Source organism: Mycteria americana, chromosome 2, assembly GCF_035582795.1.
Source record: "Mycteria americana isolate JAX WOST 10 ecotype Jacksonville Zoo and Gardens chromosome 2, USCA_MyAme_1.0, whole genome shotgun sequence".
Classification (NCBI taxonomy): domain Eukaryota; kingdom Metazoa; phylum Chordata; class Aves; order Ciconiiformes; family Ciconiidae; genus Mycteria; species Mycteria americana.
Genome location: NC_134366.1, coordinates 72489534 through 72503552, shown reverse-complemented (window position 1 = coordinate 72503552; position 14019 = coordinate 72489534). Strand labels below are relative to the sequence as shown.

Genomic DNA, 14019 nt, shown 5'->3' with positions numbered 1-14019 from the left:
GAATTTCCATTTGCTCTTTTGTTTTTGTTATCTCAACTTTCTCAGAAGTTGTCAATAAAGTTTTGCATCCATACTAACCCATCCATCCATCCATCCATCCCTCGTTCTTGGAATGATGATTTTGTACTTTACTGGTGGTACTTTGTAAACAAATTGACACACACAAGCACATGCGAAACACATGTGTAAACACATATCACACACCTATAGAACTTACCCCTGTGGCCTTCTTATTGTAGATTTGCTAAACAGCAGATCACCATACGGCAACTTCTTAAACTTTTCTCTACCCACTGCAACATAAATTTGCCCATTCTCCAAGTCTGACCCATTCTGAACAAGTTTTCCATCCAAAGTGTAAAGTCTGAAAAATATGAAAATGCTTAATATAATAAACCCCAACATTTGGCTAGGTGTATTAAGTGTTGAAAGCTACATTATTCTAAACTCACTAAAGCATGTTGAATTTCCAGATATGAAACCCAATAAAGTGCAGTGGATGTCATACAATGATCAAAACCAAAAGACAAGGAAAGACAGCGCAAAATAATGACCTAAATGACAGTCTATATAAAACTAATGAAGTATGAAGTGCTACGACAGATGAAATACTTTCATAATTTCTAAAATGAAATAAATTACTTTGTACTTAGAAGGTCTTTAATGCCTTTCCCCTGATACCTTGGAAAGGATCTGTTCCATGAGTTCCTGACCCCTCTCATACCAAGTTCTACGTCCCATCTGTGCTCTAGGCACGATGCAGTAATCTGGGAAGAACAGGGCATTCATGGCCCCACAATTGAAAACCCAGGACCTGTCCACCTAACACAGAGCAAAGTGATAATACTGTACTTATATCGTTATATTGTATAGATCAGTATATCGTTATATTGTATAGATCAGAAGGTTGGAACATGGCTGTACCTGGCGGGGTAAGATTGGAAGTAGCAGGAATTACAATAATACATTATAACAAGAAGCTGTATCTTAGGCGCCTACAATACCAATAATTAATATGTCTATTACACCAGGTAGATTTTTACTACAATAATTTCTGCCTCTATACTTTACCAAGAAGGAAGAAATGCATTGGGGGGGGGGGGGAGCAGTCAACACATTATTTCTGTGCTATCCCAATTACTTCATTGTCAAGCTTGTGATTTTATTTAAGGATGATCAAAACAATGAGGAAGAAGGAAACATTCAATAATAAATAAGCTCTTTCCTATGAAGCATATTCCAAAACACAACAATATTTATATTTAATTTAAAAGTCAACATTAACAGTTTTGCATTTAAGTCTTAAACGCAGGAATGTTGAATGGCCATCTTAACTGCCTTTCTAGAAGCCTTCTACAGGAGCTACTATCTGTGTTATTCATAAATTTCAACACAACGCACGGAGATATGAAATGATACACCACCTATACGATGAACCTTTTAGGAAGGTTCAAGAGCCTGCCTTGAGAACACCCCTGACTTATAAAGTGCAAAAATTTTCAGTTTAATAGAGAAAAAGCTGCTTCTTAAGTTCATACACACGGTGGCACAACCTTGAATAAACACAGAAAAAAAAAAAAGATGCCACTTATAGAACCAGGAATCACAGAATAGCTGAGGTTAGACACGACCTCTGGAGATCGCCTAGTCCAACTGCCTTATGCAGAGCAAGAGTAACTAGAGTAGGTTGCTCAGGGCTGTGTTCAGGTGTGTTTTGGGTAACTGCAAGGATGGAGACTCCACAACCTCTCTGGGCAACCTGCTCCAGTGTTTGATGACCCTTACAGTAAAAACGTTAGTTTCTTCTTTTGTTCAAGTGGAATTTCCTGTATTTCAGTTTGCGCCCATTGCCTCTTGTCCTGTCACTGGGCACCACTGAGAAGAGCCTGGCTCCAACTTCTTCACTCCTTCCCACCAGGTATTTATACACACTAACAAGATCCCCCTGAGCCTTCTCTTCTCCAGGCTGTAGAGTCCCAGCGCTCCCTACGTGACAGGTATCTTCAAGCCCTTCATCTCTGTGGCCCTTTGCACCTGCTCTGGTGTGTTCAAGTCTTTCTTATAGTCCCCTCATGGAAGTACCTCGATTTTCTAGGTGCCTTCTGCCATGTAGAAGTACCTTGCCATGTAGAAGTACCTTGGTTTTCTAAGTGCAAAGACCGAACACTCTCAAAGGTAAAATCGCAGATTTTTAAAATCTTGATCACATTGCTGCTTCCTTGCAAAGAGATATGCTAACTCTGGAGCACCCTCTCTGTACTACTCATATTTACTTTTTAGAGCAAATATTTCACAGGCATGTCAGCAATTCAAAGAGCAATTTATGTTTCACTATCAGGCAGACGACATCAGTTACACACAAACAATGAAAATAAAACAAGCAATCTAAAAATCAGCAAGAAGCCTATTTCTGAATTAATCTCACTGTGCTTTGCTAGATTACATTTTGCTTTGGGGAACTCAGGGGGGAAAAAACAGCAAATCAATGTACCACAGTTTAAGAACTGGTGCTGCAGGTATATAGGAGTATATATAAACATCACTGTGGGTTTCTGTTCCTGATCTTTCACTTTGCTTGTGTTTTAATATTATATTTAATTCTCAAAATTTGTTTGCTTAATAGAACTCCCAAAAATGTTATGGACAAATATCTGGCAGTCTCTAGGTGTATAATGCACCCTGAAAATAATAACCATAATAACTGAATCAAGCATAATCAGTCACTGAAGATGAAAGTGAAGTTAAAAATGCATTTTAAAAAAATGGAACTTCAAACAAATAAATGACTATTGACTTAACAAGCATCACACAAATTTTGTGACACTTAACTCTGAAGCCTTCTACCCACCCACCTGGCCACAACCGTTCAAAGACCAGCTGGGTTCTCTCTGGCTAGTATTATGCAACAAAGATGTCCTTGTGGTCACCACTTCTGGTCACTGGGGAATGACCTAGGGCTTGTCCTGTGGGATGTCAGTGGACTTCCATTTTCCCTCCTGAAGCCAAGCCAAAAAGTGGCAGCCAAAACAAAGCAAGCATACAGGCTGACAAAGGAGACAGCAAAGACACAACTTGTGGGACCAATATCCCCAAATTCCCAGTTGCCCATGCACCAGGTACCTGCCCATCAGGTTGCTGTACCCCATCCCCACACACAATCCGGCAAGCAGAAAAGCTACTTTCTCATTGTCTCCTCTCTCATATTTCTTACTTACATCCCTGTTCTGATGGGGATGATCAATAATTTTTTTTGTTTTAAAGCCACATGTGAAACTGCATAAGACTTGGCAGCTTTGTATGTCTTTTAATAACATAGAAAAGAAAAACTGCCATATACATAATGCAGGTTCTCGTAATTCCACTTAGCCTTCTTTAATGAGAAATTATATCTTTCCAGCATCAGTGGTCTTACAGGACCTCCCATAATGCTAATACAGCTTCAGTAAACCCAGGCAATTAATGTGTAACCTATTAAAGAACAACGATCACTTTACTAATGTATTTAATATGTATTCCTAGCATTTTAAGGAAAAGAAAATGAAAACTGGGTTAATAGAAAACCAGAAAAAGGAAAACATTAAATAATTCAAAATGTCATGTACACTTTCTTATTTTTTTAAAGGATTAAAACTGAGCACTGAAGGGAACTTCTCAGAAGCAATCCTAGCTACGTACAGAATGATTTATGCTTTCGTGTACACCATTCAGTTTCACCAAGGAGTGACACCAAGTAATGAGAATAAAATGTGAAAGGTTTTTAAATTGCTAAACAACCCGAGAGCAGCAAGAATTGGTATGTTGTAAACAGCTGTTATTTTGCTCACTTCTGAGTTACACTAGCTGAGAATCAGATCCAGAAAGCTATAACACGTGTGTAGGTTTACTTTACTGCAAGTAAAAGTGCTAAGTAGCCAGATAATAGGAGCAAAGAAATGCAAGGCTGAGAGGAAAAATTAGATGAGAGCTAATAGTCAGTAGATAGCATTACCTTAATCTTTTATCATCTGTATCAGCTCCAGAAAAGCAATCAGAAGAACTGAAAGACTATTTTATCTTCACTGATTTGAGAAAGATTTTGCAAGCTTAGCCTCAGACATTGCGTAAGCTGTGAAGAATGATTTTCCACAAAAGGCCTTTTCCCATCTGAGGAACAGATTTCTGTAATGTGCTCTGCATGGGGCAACACTGGAATGTCAGTAATTTGCCAGTACACAACTTGGCAGGCCCCTTACACTGCAACGTTTCTCATGGAAACTGCATACATCATTTCGCTCTAAAACTTGCAACTACCATACCCTATTTTAGAGTACTTATTTTACACTGTAAAAGCCTTAAGGGACTGAAACTTACCTATCAAAGAGGTCACATCCTATTCCTTGGATACCACAATAACTCAGACCAGCTAAGATACTGGAACCGGCAAACCAGCAACTACAACTTTGGCATTAGCTCTTATTAGGAGGCTGAGCATAAAGCACATCCTAGTCACAGCACAGGTCTTCAAAAACCAAAGAATCTATAATATTTTCCTTGAAATCGTTTTGCCCAATGACTTTAAAGAACTATCAAAATTAGAAGGAACATGGATCACATCTATTATTGCATATTCCTAACATTTTCACCAACTTTACTGTGCTCATTTATTTTATCCTGACATGTAACTTAATTATTAATATTAAATATATTGCATTATTATTGTATTATTACATGCCTGCTAAATAAATATTTAATCAAGAAATAACAGTTGAAACAAACTGAGGTTTTCCTTTTTTTAAATAGCAGTTGAAATGAAGCCTGAAGGTTACTTGAAGTCATTGTATTTCCATTTTGTGGCTTTTTAATGTATTTTAATTTTCTTATAGTGGAACTTCCCAAGAAGCAAGAATGATCCATTATATCTACCTCTGGAGTTTTAAAAACATATGTATGCATATGAAATGTATCTTGCAAATACTCAGCTTCCTAATACCTGTGAACAGCTCCACTTCTGAGGGTAACTTTTCCTGTAACCATTTCAAGAATATGATCCCAGTGATTCAGTGTTTTCCTGGGAATGAGGAGGCGCACGACAGGGCTAATAAGGTCTCCATTTGCAATCAGGCTGAAATAAAACAAAGTAAAATAATTTGGAGGAGCATTTTAAGCAAAACTCATCTGAAGTTAAGACACCACACCCCTCCGAAATGGCAGTTCGCTAACTGAAAATTCTACTTACAAAATAGTGTAGGGCTCCTGGAGTGGTTTTCGAAACCGTGCTGACACAGTGATTCTACTGTGAGTAACCGGCTTGACCTGCAAGGAGAAAAGAGTTAGAAATTACTCAGTCTTCATGTTGGGAAAGAGTTTGCCCTGACCACCACCAGGCAAGGGGGACACTGTATCTGCAGAAAGAAGTTCCTGTTTTTAAAACATGCATTTTATTCCATTCCAGCTTCACCTTCTACACAGGATACATAATTACTGCTGCAGGTTCATATACATGTTCAATAACAACCACAGCACAGTATACCACAGTGCAGCATGGCACAACATATGGTTTCCACTGAGAGGTCAGAATTGTATGGACATCTTTGGTGACTTCTCAGTCGTCGTTCCTAGACACGCAAAGCAACACTCCCAAATGCTGTTCTTGCCTTCTTAGTCCTTACTGCTCATAACCATGGCCCAGGCAATTAAACCATCTTCTCTCTTTAACAATAAATGCCATCTCTAGGTCCCTCTGCTATTATGCAATAAGTACTTTTGCTCTTGTACAGGTCTTTACATTCAAATCCATCAGTGATTTATAAAGGTAGCTGAATACTATCCTTTAGGGCAGTGACTCACAAATGAGGTGAACTGTAGATTTTTAGCTCTCAGAATAAAACACAGGCTACTTAATTCCCAGCATTATTCCATGTACTCTTTTGAACAGACACTGCATTGAGATCAATCAGGTGGCTCAACATTAATGCCATTATACTGAACAGAAAGTTACACAATACTGCCTAGCTAGGATTCCCTATCACATTTATAAACACACTTTCAAATTAAAAAAAAAAAAAAAAGGGATAAAACCAAACTCCAAAATAATTAGGAAGATTTGACTTTTTTTTTTAATTCTCCATAATTAGCAAATCAAAATAAGGTGTAAAACCCAAACAAACATTCGAAAGTCACAGTATTTGCATTAACAAGTTGGCTACATTTCTGAAAAACACTATAAAAGCTTAAAGGATTAAATAGCATAGGATAAATGCACAGAGATACGCTTTCAAATAGATGTACAAAGTTCATTTAAACTGGCAGTATTCCAGTCACTATGTAAGGCAGTCTAATGACGTGATATGTTGCAGCTTTATCACACTCTGTGCTAACTTAACCAATACTTCTCATTTAATTTATGGAAAATGGTCTGGGCTCCAGTGCTTAAGTCTTTGCATGGATTTTCACACAAATTGATTTAGTACTGACAGGACTGCTTTCCAGATCTTTCTCTTGTATATCATGAAAAAAGCAAGAGAGGTGGTCAACCTACTAGGTATTTCAAACTAGCTAAAAATGATTATTAAAATAATCAAATCTGACTTCCCACATAACCCAAAGAACCTCACACAGCAAATTCAAGCACATAAGTTCTGGAGCTAAAATAGCTCTCTCAGGAAAAAAGCAACGAACAAAACAAAAGCAAAACTGGCATTCCTTGATGTACAATCACTTCAAGTGAAAGACAGCAAGAGGTAAATCTGTTGAACAAAATCTATTCTCAACGTCTGCTAAAAAAGAAGCATATCTATTCTGAATTCAACTCACTTCAGCTTTTCGCCTTTCTCAAAGGCCCTTGTGAGCAGTCTAGCCCTCCCAATCTGCCGTTTTCTAAGAGACTCAGAGGACATGAAAGCTTACGCTGGTCGCGGACAGAGGAAGGCAGAATTAGCCTTTGCACAGCACAGTGACTAAACCGAAGCAATCAGAAGCAGTGGGGGCATGATGATCTGAAGGTCAGTGCAAAGGGATATTTTGGCCAGAGACTTCTACAAGAGGAGAGACAGCAAGAAAGATGTTACTGCTGCATTGTGCCAGCAGTGCTTGTGGACCAGCCTAGGAAACAGGCTTCTGGAATAGCTAGGGACCTTCCCTTTATGCAAGCAGTTTACTCCTTAAGATATATTTCGTAGATACATGTTTGGTTTGGCCCCATACAATGAAAAATTTTGTACTAGACTGTACATAAGCTATGCCTTAATGCCTAAGGTAATTGCAATTCACAGACTTGCTGTTAATTCCAGTGTGCTCTGAAGCAGGTGGAAGATTCACACCTACTACTACAGGCTTGGAAAGAGAGTAAGAGGTTGCTATCGTACAGCTCATTAGGGGAAGCAAGGAAATTTTTGGAGACTGCCAGATAAATTAGGAGCTCATCCATTCTTGCAGAAACATTTAAAACACATTATTCAGAGTATAACTGGTCATTTACGTCACCAAAATTTGAGACGAGTATTTACTGAGTCTCTAGGAAGAAAAAGAAAACACACCTTAAACTGCAACAACTGAAAACATTTCTATTGCTGCTGTCAGCCATTAAGGGTTATTTGCCAAATGTAAGCAATCTAACAGAGAGCTCCAGAATACAGAAAAAATAAGGTAACTTTCTAAAAAGTAGGCTACTGAAGGCTGAGGCAATACTGATTTACTTCCATAGCATCAGATCCTAATATCTAGGCTCCAAACACAGGTTGCATCCAAAACGGGAATGACTTCACTTAGGCTGCCCTTACACCTCTCCGTGTAGCTGCTAGGTTGTCAGGCTAATCCCCTATCAAGCATTCAATATATAACTAGTAAAGCTTTATATCGCTTTTTCTAAAAGTTGATTCCTTATCCATTCCTGATACTCACTTATGTTGTTGATACCTATGCTCAAGCTCTCACACACTCCAAACAGTCCAAACACATCAAACTAAGTTCTCTGATCCAGTCTGCAACACTTAGGTTTCAATGATTCACACTTTACTGGAAGTAGTTAGAAAGCATTCACTAAGCATAAAGGAGCCCTTTAGGATAGTCCCAGCTGTGCCCAATTATTTAGTTGTTCCTGCAAGCTGATGAAACCATTAATTTTGATGTAGGCTCCTCAGAAGGCCATCATGTTATTGCACGCAGCCCAATCACCGAGACCTTGAGAAAACAAGCAACCTGACAGATGTTAATAGCTCATTTATTATTTGAAGGATTGTATTTCTGCCAATAATAGATACTATGGCATCAGCTTGCAAGTCTGTCTTTTGGGTTACTCTCTCAAAGATTCATTAATATTTCTGGCAGCCTTCTGTGGCCTAACAAGTCAGCCCTGTTCTTAAACAAGCAAACTGCAGGGGACTGTAAGATGGGACCAGCTTGGGCAGAGACTTAATATTTGCCTTTTCTACCTAAACACGGCCTATACCAGAACAAAATACAGTCTTGCATTGTTTTGCTAAGTGTGTTTAAATCAAATATACCTCCTATATTAAAAGGTGAAAAGAATTCGTTAGTGCAATGTTACATTTGCTAACGTAACACCACAAAAATCGGTGCATGGAAACACTAAGATGACTATGACACTATTAAAACACCCAGAAGTATTTAGCATAGCACACAGACAAGACCTCAGTTTCTGGGAGCATGGAACAGAGTAGCCCAGACTAAATTAAGCAGATGCTGAACCACGGTGGCACAGAATTCTCTGAAGAGTCTTTTGCCACAACCAACGTGAACACCGGGGGCAAGCGTACTGCATCTTTTCTTGGGGTCCCACATGCTTTTAGGCAGATGTTTAGGCTCTGTCGTCTGTGTGGAAGAGAAGGGACAACTAACATCTTTGGGACTCCTTGCCTCCTGAAGGCATGTTTTACACCTGATCTGCTTTAGGGCCCAAAAGAAAGATAAACTCTTTATATTAATCCAGGAAACAGGGACACTCTGATGCTGCAAATGAGAGAGAGGAAAGGAGAAAATAAATATATACATTATAAGAAAATTTTAAAAAACAGAGGGAAGTGCCTGCACAGGGGTGCTGCAAATGAGCTGTGTACAACACCTTTAATTTTGAAGATTCTGAAGCTGGCAAGCATGCAGACATGCAAGCAACTACAATATTATATAATATAGTATTCCACAATGCACAAGAGATAACTCTTACAGATGCCCAATGTATGTTCTGGCTACAGCATAGTATATCAAGCTCTCCAAGTACAGAAGCGCAAAAACTCAGCACAAGCTACCCTAGCCTGGTCTGAAGCCACTCTTTTTAAAATACAGTTTGGCTAGATCTATACTGCAGTGATTTAAAACAAGCAAACAAACAAAACATCCTATATACCATTCTTCTAATTAACCTGACTGTCCCGTTCTTTTTTCTTTTTGGCACAGTCTTCAAGTTACTACCTCATAGAGTTTAGAACAACTTCTATCTGATCAATGTTAAACTATTTATGGTTATGGAAAGCAAGCCACATAATTTCAATATACAGAAGTATACATTAATAAAAGACCAAGTGCTCAGCCACTGTAAATCAATCCAGTTCCTGTGAAGTATATGGAGTTATGCCAAACCACCCCAGTGGAAGACCTGATCCAGGATTTAATTAAAGAATACATGGTTGTGCTTCTATTTTGTTTGTAGGAGTTACCATACTGTTGCAGTGTCTGGAATAGCCTGACCCCTCTGGCACTGCAGAGTTACATATTAACAACGATGTTGTCTTGGGTGAAAGTTTGTGCTTACATTAAGAAACCAGCATCACTAGCCCCCTAAACCCTTTATTTTCTTTTCATTTCACCAGCTACATTCTCAGCCGACGTAAATCAGCACTTTCCCATTTACCATTTACCACTTACCCATTTCCCACTTTCCCAGCAATTGTAAGCAGTTTTACATTAATCAATGGTCTGGCCCCGTTACAATTTTATCTTCAGATTTTGTACATTTTCAGTTTGTTTGAAAAGACCCATTCCATATCCTACTGACAAATGTTTCCAACATTTCATAATTTGTGACGAGATACTCATCTGAGGTATTACCTGACAACATACAGCAGCAACACAAAGCATTTACGGGAGGAAGGAGAAAGCATTACATCAGTTGAAACTCTGAGGGAACTTCAAGTAAGCTGGAGGCAATCAATCAAATGAGAATTTGCAAGGCAACAAGAGCTAAACACAGTTGAAAATACACCATGGCATCACAGACACTCATAACCACCATAATTCTTACATTTCTATTCTACAAATAATTTGTTATTTCCCACCGTGTCCCTTATACCAATAGCAGTGTGGATCTTTCTTGCTTCAGAGCGGAGTTACCACCTGTGAAATAACTTTGCAAAGCACCTTGCCGAGTCTGGGAAAAACAATGCAGCTAAACTGAACACAGGCTAGGTTCTGGGAGTGGGGATCAATCTGCAGTATTTGAGATCTCTGTAAACACTCAAATTTCAGAATACATTCTACAGAGAGTCTCTTAGAGCCCAGCTTTCATCTTCAGTTGTAATTCCCTGTGGTTGAATTTGTGTTGCTGAATGTTAGCTGCAGCTGACTGCGTCCTAATATCCCTTTGAAAATACAAAGCCAAGATGCAGATCAGCATCTAACTGAAACATGGTAAAAAAATCCATACCTTCACAGCTGCTTTATAACAACATTCTATATATTTTCCCCTTATACTAGAAAATATGCTAAATATTAACAAAAGTTAACAAACACAGACAAGACACTTAGCAAACACATACAAGACATTGCACAATCTACTTTAGGTACTTACATCTTCCACTGTTGACTGTTGGCAAAAAAAATAAAACAAAATGATCAGCAGCCAAACCATTACCTCAGGTATACTATCACATGTACGTATATGAAAACTAGTTTTTGTAAGAAAACCATTTTGAATTAGTGTGTGCATATCCACATGTGTATAGGTGTATATAATGCGTGTGTATGCATACATATATACACCAATTTAATACAATTTTCATACAGAAATTTCTATTATGTTTATGTGCAGCTGACCACATGAAAGACTGAAGATCAACTAAAAATATGTTACTTCTTTTTAGAACACTACGGATGTTCTTGCTCATGCAATGCTTCTAACACAAAGAAGTGTTACATTGGGAAGAGAATGTTATATATATGGCATTACAGGCAAACCATCATTGAGAATGGCTATTCATGTAAGGACTCTGAGCAATCCACACATTGGTTTGAAACACACAGATAAAAAAGAATGGGTTTTACTTCTTTCTTCAGAAATGTGTTAACCAGTAAAAGGTAAAAAACATAATTCCTAAAATGGAGATGTAGCAAAATGATGTGTATTTGTTTTGGTTGGTGTGAACTTATTTGCTGATCCCCATGCATAAAGTTTTTCCTTCTATGAATGCTACATTATACTTTTCACACTTACTGTTCAAATATAGACTGGAAAGCGGGACAGACCCAGCAAACTACCCAACCTCCTGTTGGCTACTCGGGACTTGCAAGAGGCGTGTGACACTTCAGAGAATCGATCCTTGTATATCAGAAAAGTACACAGTTCATTAAGGGTTATTTTAATTATCCTCTGAACATACCATGCTGCATATTTAGTTTCTAAAAAGGTGACTTTTATGCACTTGAGAATAGCTTCAAATAGAAACATGCCATTCTTAGCTTTTTTTTTTCCCTCCAGTGTATATTAAATAACTAGAGACATGTTAAATACAGAGGTCTGGCAGCACTTTCACAAGCTGCCATGAAGACACAGGCTAGTTATCCATAGCTAAGAAATGGTATAACTATCTGATTTATTTCCTTTTCTTACCAGAAGTGCTCCCCATCAAGGGGGACAACTGAACAACTGCAAGATTTACAGGTTTACACATATTTATAAAGCCATACTGGATGGCAGCAAAACAACAGTCAAAAAAATGTAACCTCCCTGAACCAGATGCTCCGTGCTGGTTTGATTTATACAGGTTTAAGAGCTGGCCTTTCTTATTGCTGTATTGATACAGTTGGGTGCTATGAACATCTCACTCATTACTCATGTCACTTTATAACTAACCTTTTGAAGTTTTAAATATTTCAACACAATGTCACATTCCAAATTTATCAGCTCATGCAATGAGCCATGGCTTTGCCAGTTTGTTACAATGGCCTGTTTGTTAATCAATGTGCCCAGGAAAAATGAGAACAAATATTTGCATTCCCCTAGGGTAGAACTGGGGTCAAAAGAACCAAAATCCCATTTATATACACCATTGCCACCCTGTGAAGTGAAAGAAAGGAATGTTCAAGGTTCAGTGATCAAAAGCAAATTAGAACGATAAGTTTTCTAAAGCTATTACAGCATAGGAAACATCTTATCTTACCTATTTCATAGAAACACAACTTTTTTTAAATGGGCATTTTTATACACTTTGACGAAAGATGTGGAGTCAAACTCACTGAGGTGTTTGGTCAGTACAAAACTGTTCCAGTTATCCTACACAGTGATTAACCTGGATAATCTACGTTTCCCTGGCTACTTTGCATTGCTAGATGGTACACTGGATAGTACAAAACAGCCTTGAGGAAGAGACTACTAGCCTTTCTACTGGTGTGGATACAAAGCACCACTCAAACTTCTATTAATTGACCAGATTTCCAAGCTTACATACATAGGTCACAACACCATGGCAGTACACCAACTTCTCAGCCCATATAAAGCTGAGATGAGCAGGAAACAAACTATGCCAGAATGAACGGTCACGTACTGATTCAGGAGGCCTTCTAGACCGCAAAGCTCCTACAAAATTCCCAAAGTATTTAAAGCCACTCTGTTCACCTCCAAGGTAAATTACCCTCCTTTTCAGCCGTAGTAAGTGAAATGGAGTTCATATCCCCTGTGCACCTGGGGGTATGTCTCACCCCATCTAGCTAAGCCCTGGAAAGAAAAATGTTTCACTTGGGATCTGTCATAGTTTTGGGGCATTGGATTAGGGGCCAGATCTTCAGCTCAGATATATCAGACAATGGCATGCCCTTACCTGCCCAGGCACTTAGCCTGGGCAGTGCTCCAAAATAGATCACACTTGTGTTGATTCTGGATCCCAAGAATAGCTCCTATTTCTTCTCTGAGTTGCATGATGCTATATCCTACATTGCTTATGACACACACAATTATGGGATCAGTAATGTAGATTTTATTCAAGCAAAATAGATCCTGATGCTCATTTCTGTCACTGACATAATCCTGCCAATTCCGACCATTTTTGCCTCTCATAATTTGTGTATTTTCCCCAAATTCCTTAGACTCATTTAAACCAAAAGGAAGTCTCTGGCCTTCATGGCTGATCAGAAGGGCCTGAGCCTGTGAACAGTGACAGCTGAATAACAAAAAGCAACCCCTCAAAAATCTTTTTTTTTTTTCATCATTTTTAATCAAAGGTAAAAGTTGTTAATGTTTCCAGTAAGTCAATTTAGTATGCAGCAACAAGTTTTTAATGAGACTAACATTAAAAGCCTCAGTACTGGCATCTCTTCCCTTCCTCCCAGCCTGCCCACAGACCAGAAAGAGCAGTTACCCTACAGAACAAGGCAGGCATGTTAATCAAGGAAGAGACCAACTTTCAAGTTTCATATCAAACTCGATACAGACCATGAAATCTCCAGTGGCATCAACCAAAGCCTCTACAAGTCTTTCTGTTGCTCCAAAATCCACTAAATCCATCTGTAAGCAAGCTGTTAATTAAAATACTCAGAATTACACAACTCAGGTATACAGAACTATATAAAGGAAATTTATTAATTCACAGGCCCAATTAGATAAAAGGACACAGCTTATGTTTTAACTGGATGTGTGGCCAGTTCTTCTCTGATTCCTCCTGGTATTAGATTATGAAGACTCGGAAAGAGTATCTGTTTTGTATGTCTTGTTGTGCTAATTATGTTACCAGGATACTAAATACCAAACAATGACATATAAAATTTAACTATTAAAGATGTTGCTCAGGAGATTAAAGATGTATATCACATTTTTTT

At 38.4% G+C, this 14019-nt stretch overlaps 1 protein-coding gene across 1 annotated transcript in view; it reads right to left on the bottom strand.

The window, feature by feature from the left end:
- DCDC2 (doublecortin domain containing 2) overlaps positions 1-14019 on the bottom strand; it is a 70229-nt gene that overhangs the window by 41000 nt on the left and 15210 nt on the right. Inside the window, exons 3-5 of the mRNA XM_075493748.1 lie at positions 5216-5292; positions 4970-5101; positions 218-364 (exon numbers count right to left, since the gene is read on the bottom strand). Coding sequence (XP_075349863.1) covers positions 218-364; positions 4970-5101; positions 5216-5292 — 356 coding nt within the window. The remainder of the gene's footprint in view (positions 1-217; positions 365-4969; positions 5102-5215; positions 5293-14019) is intronic.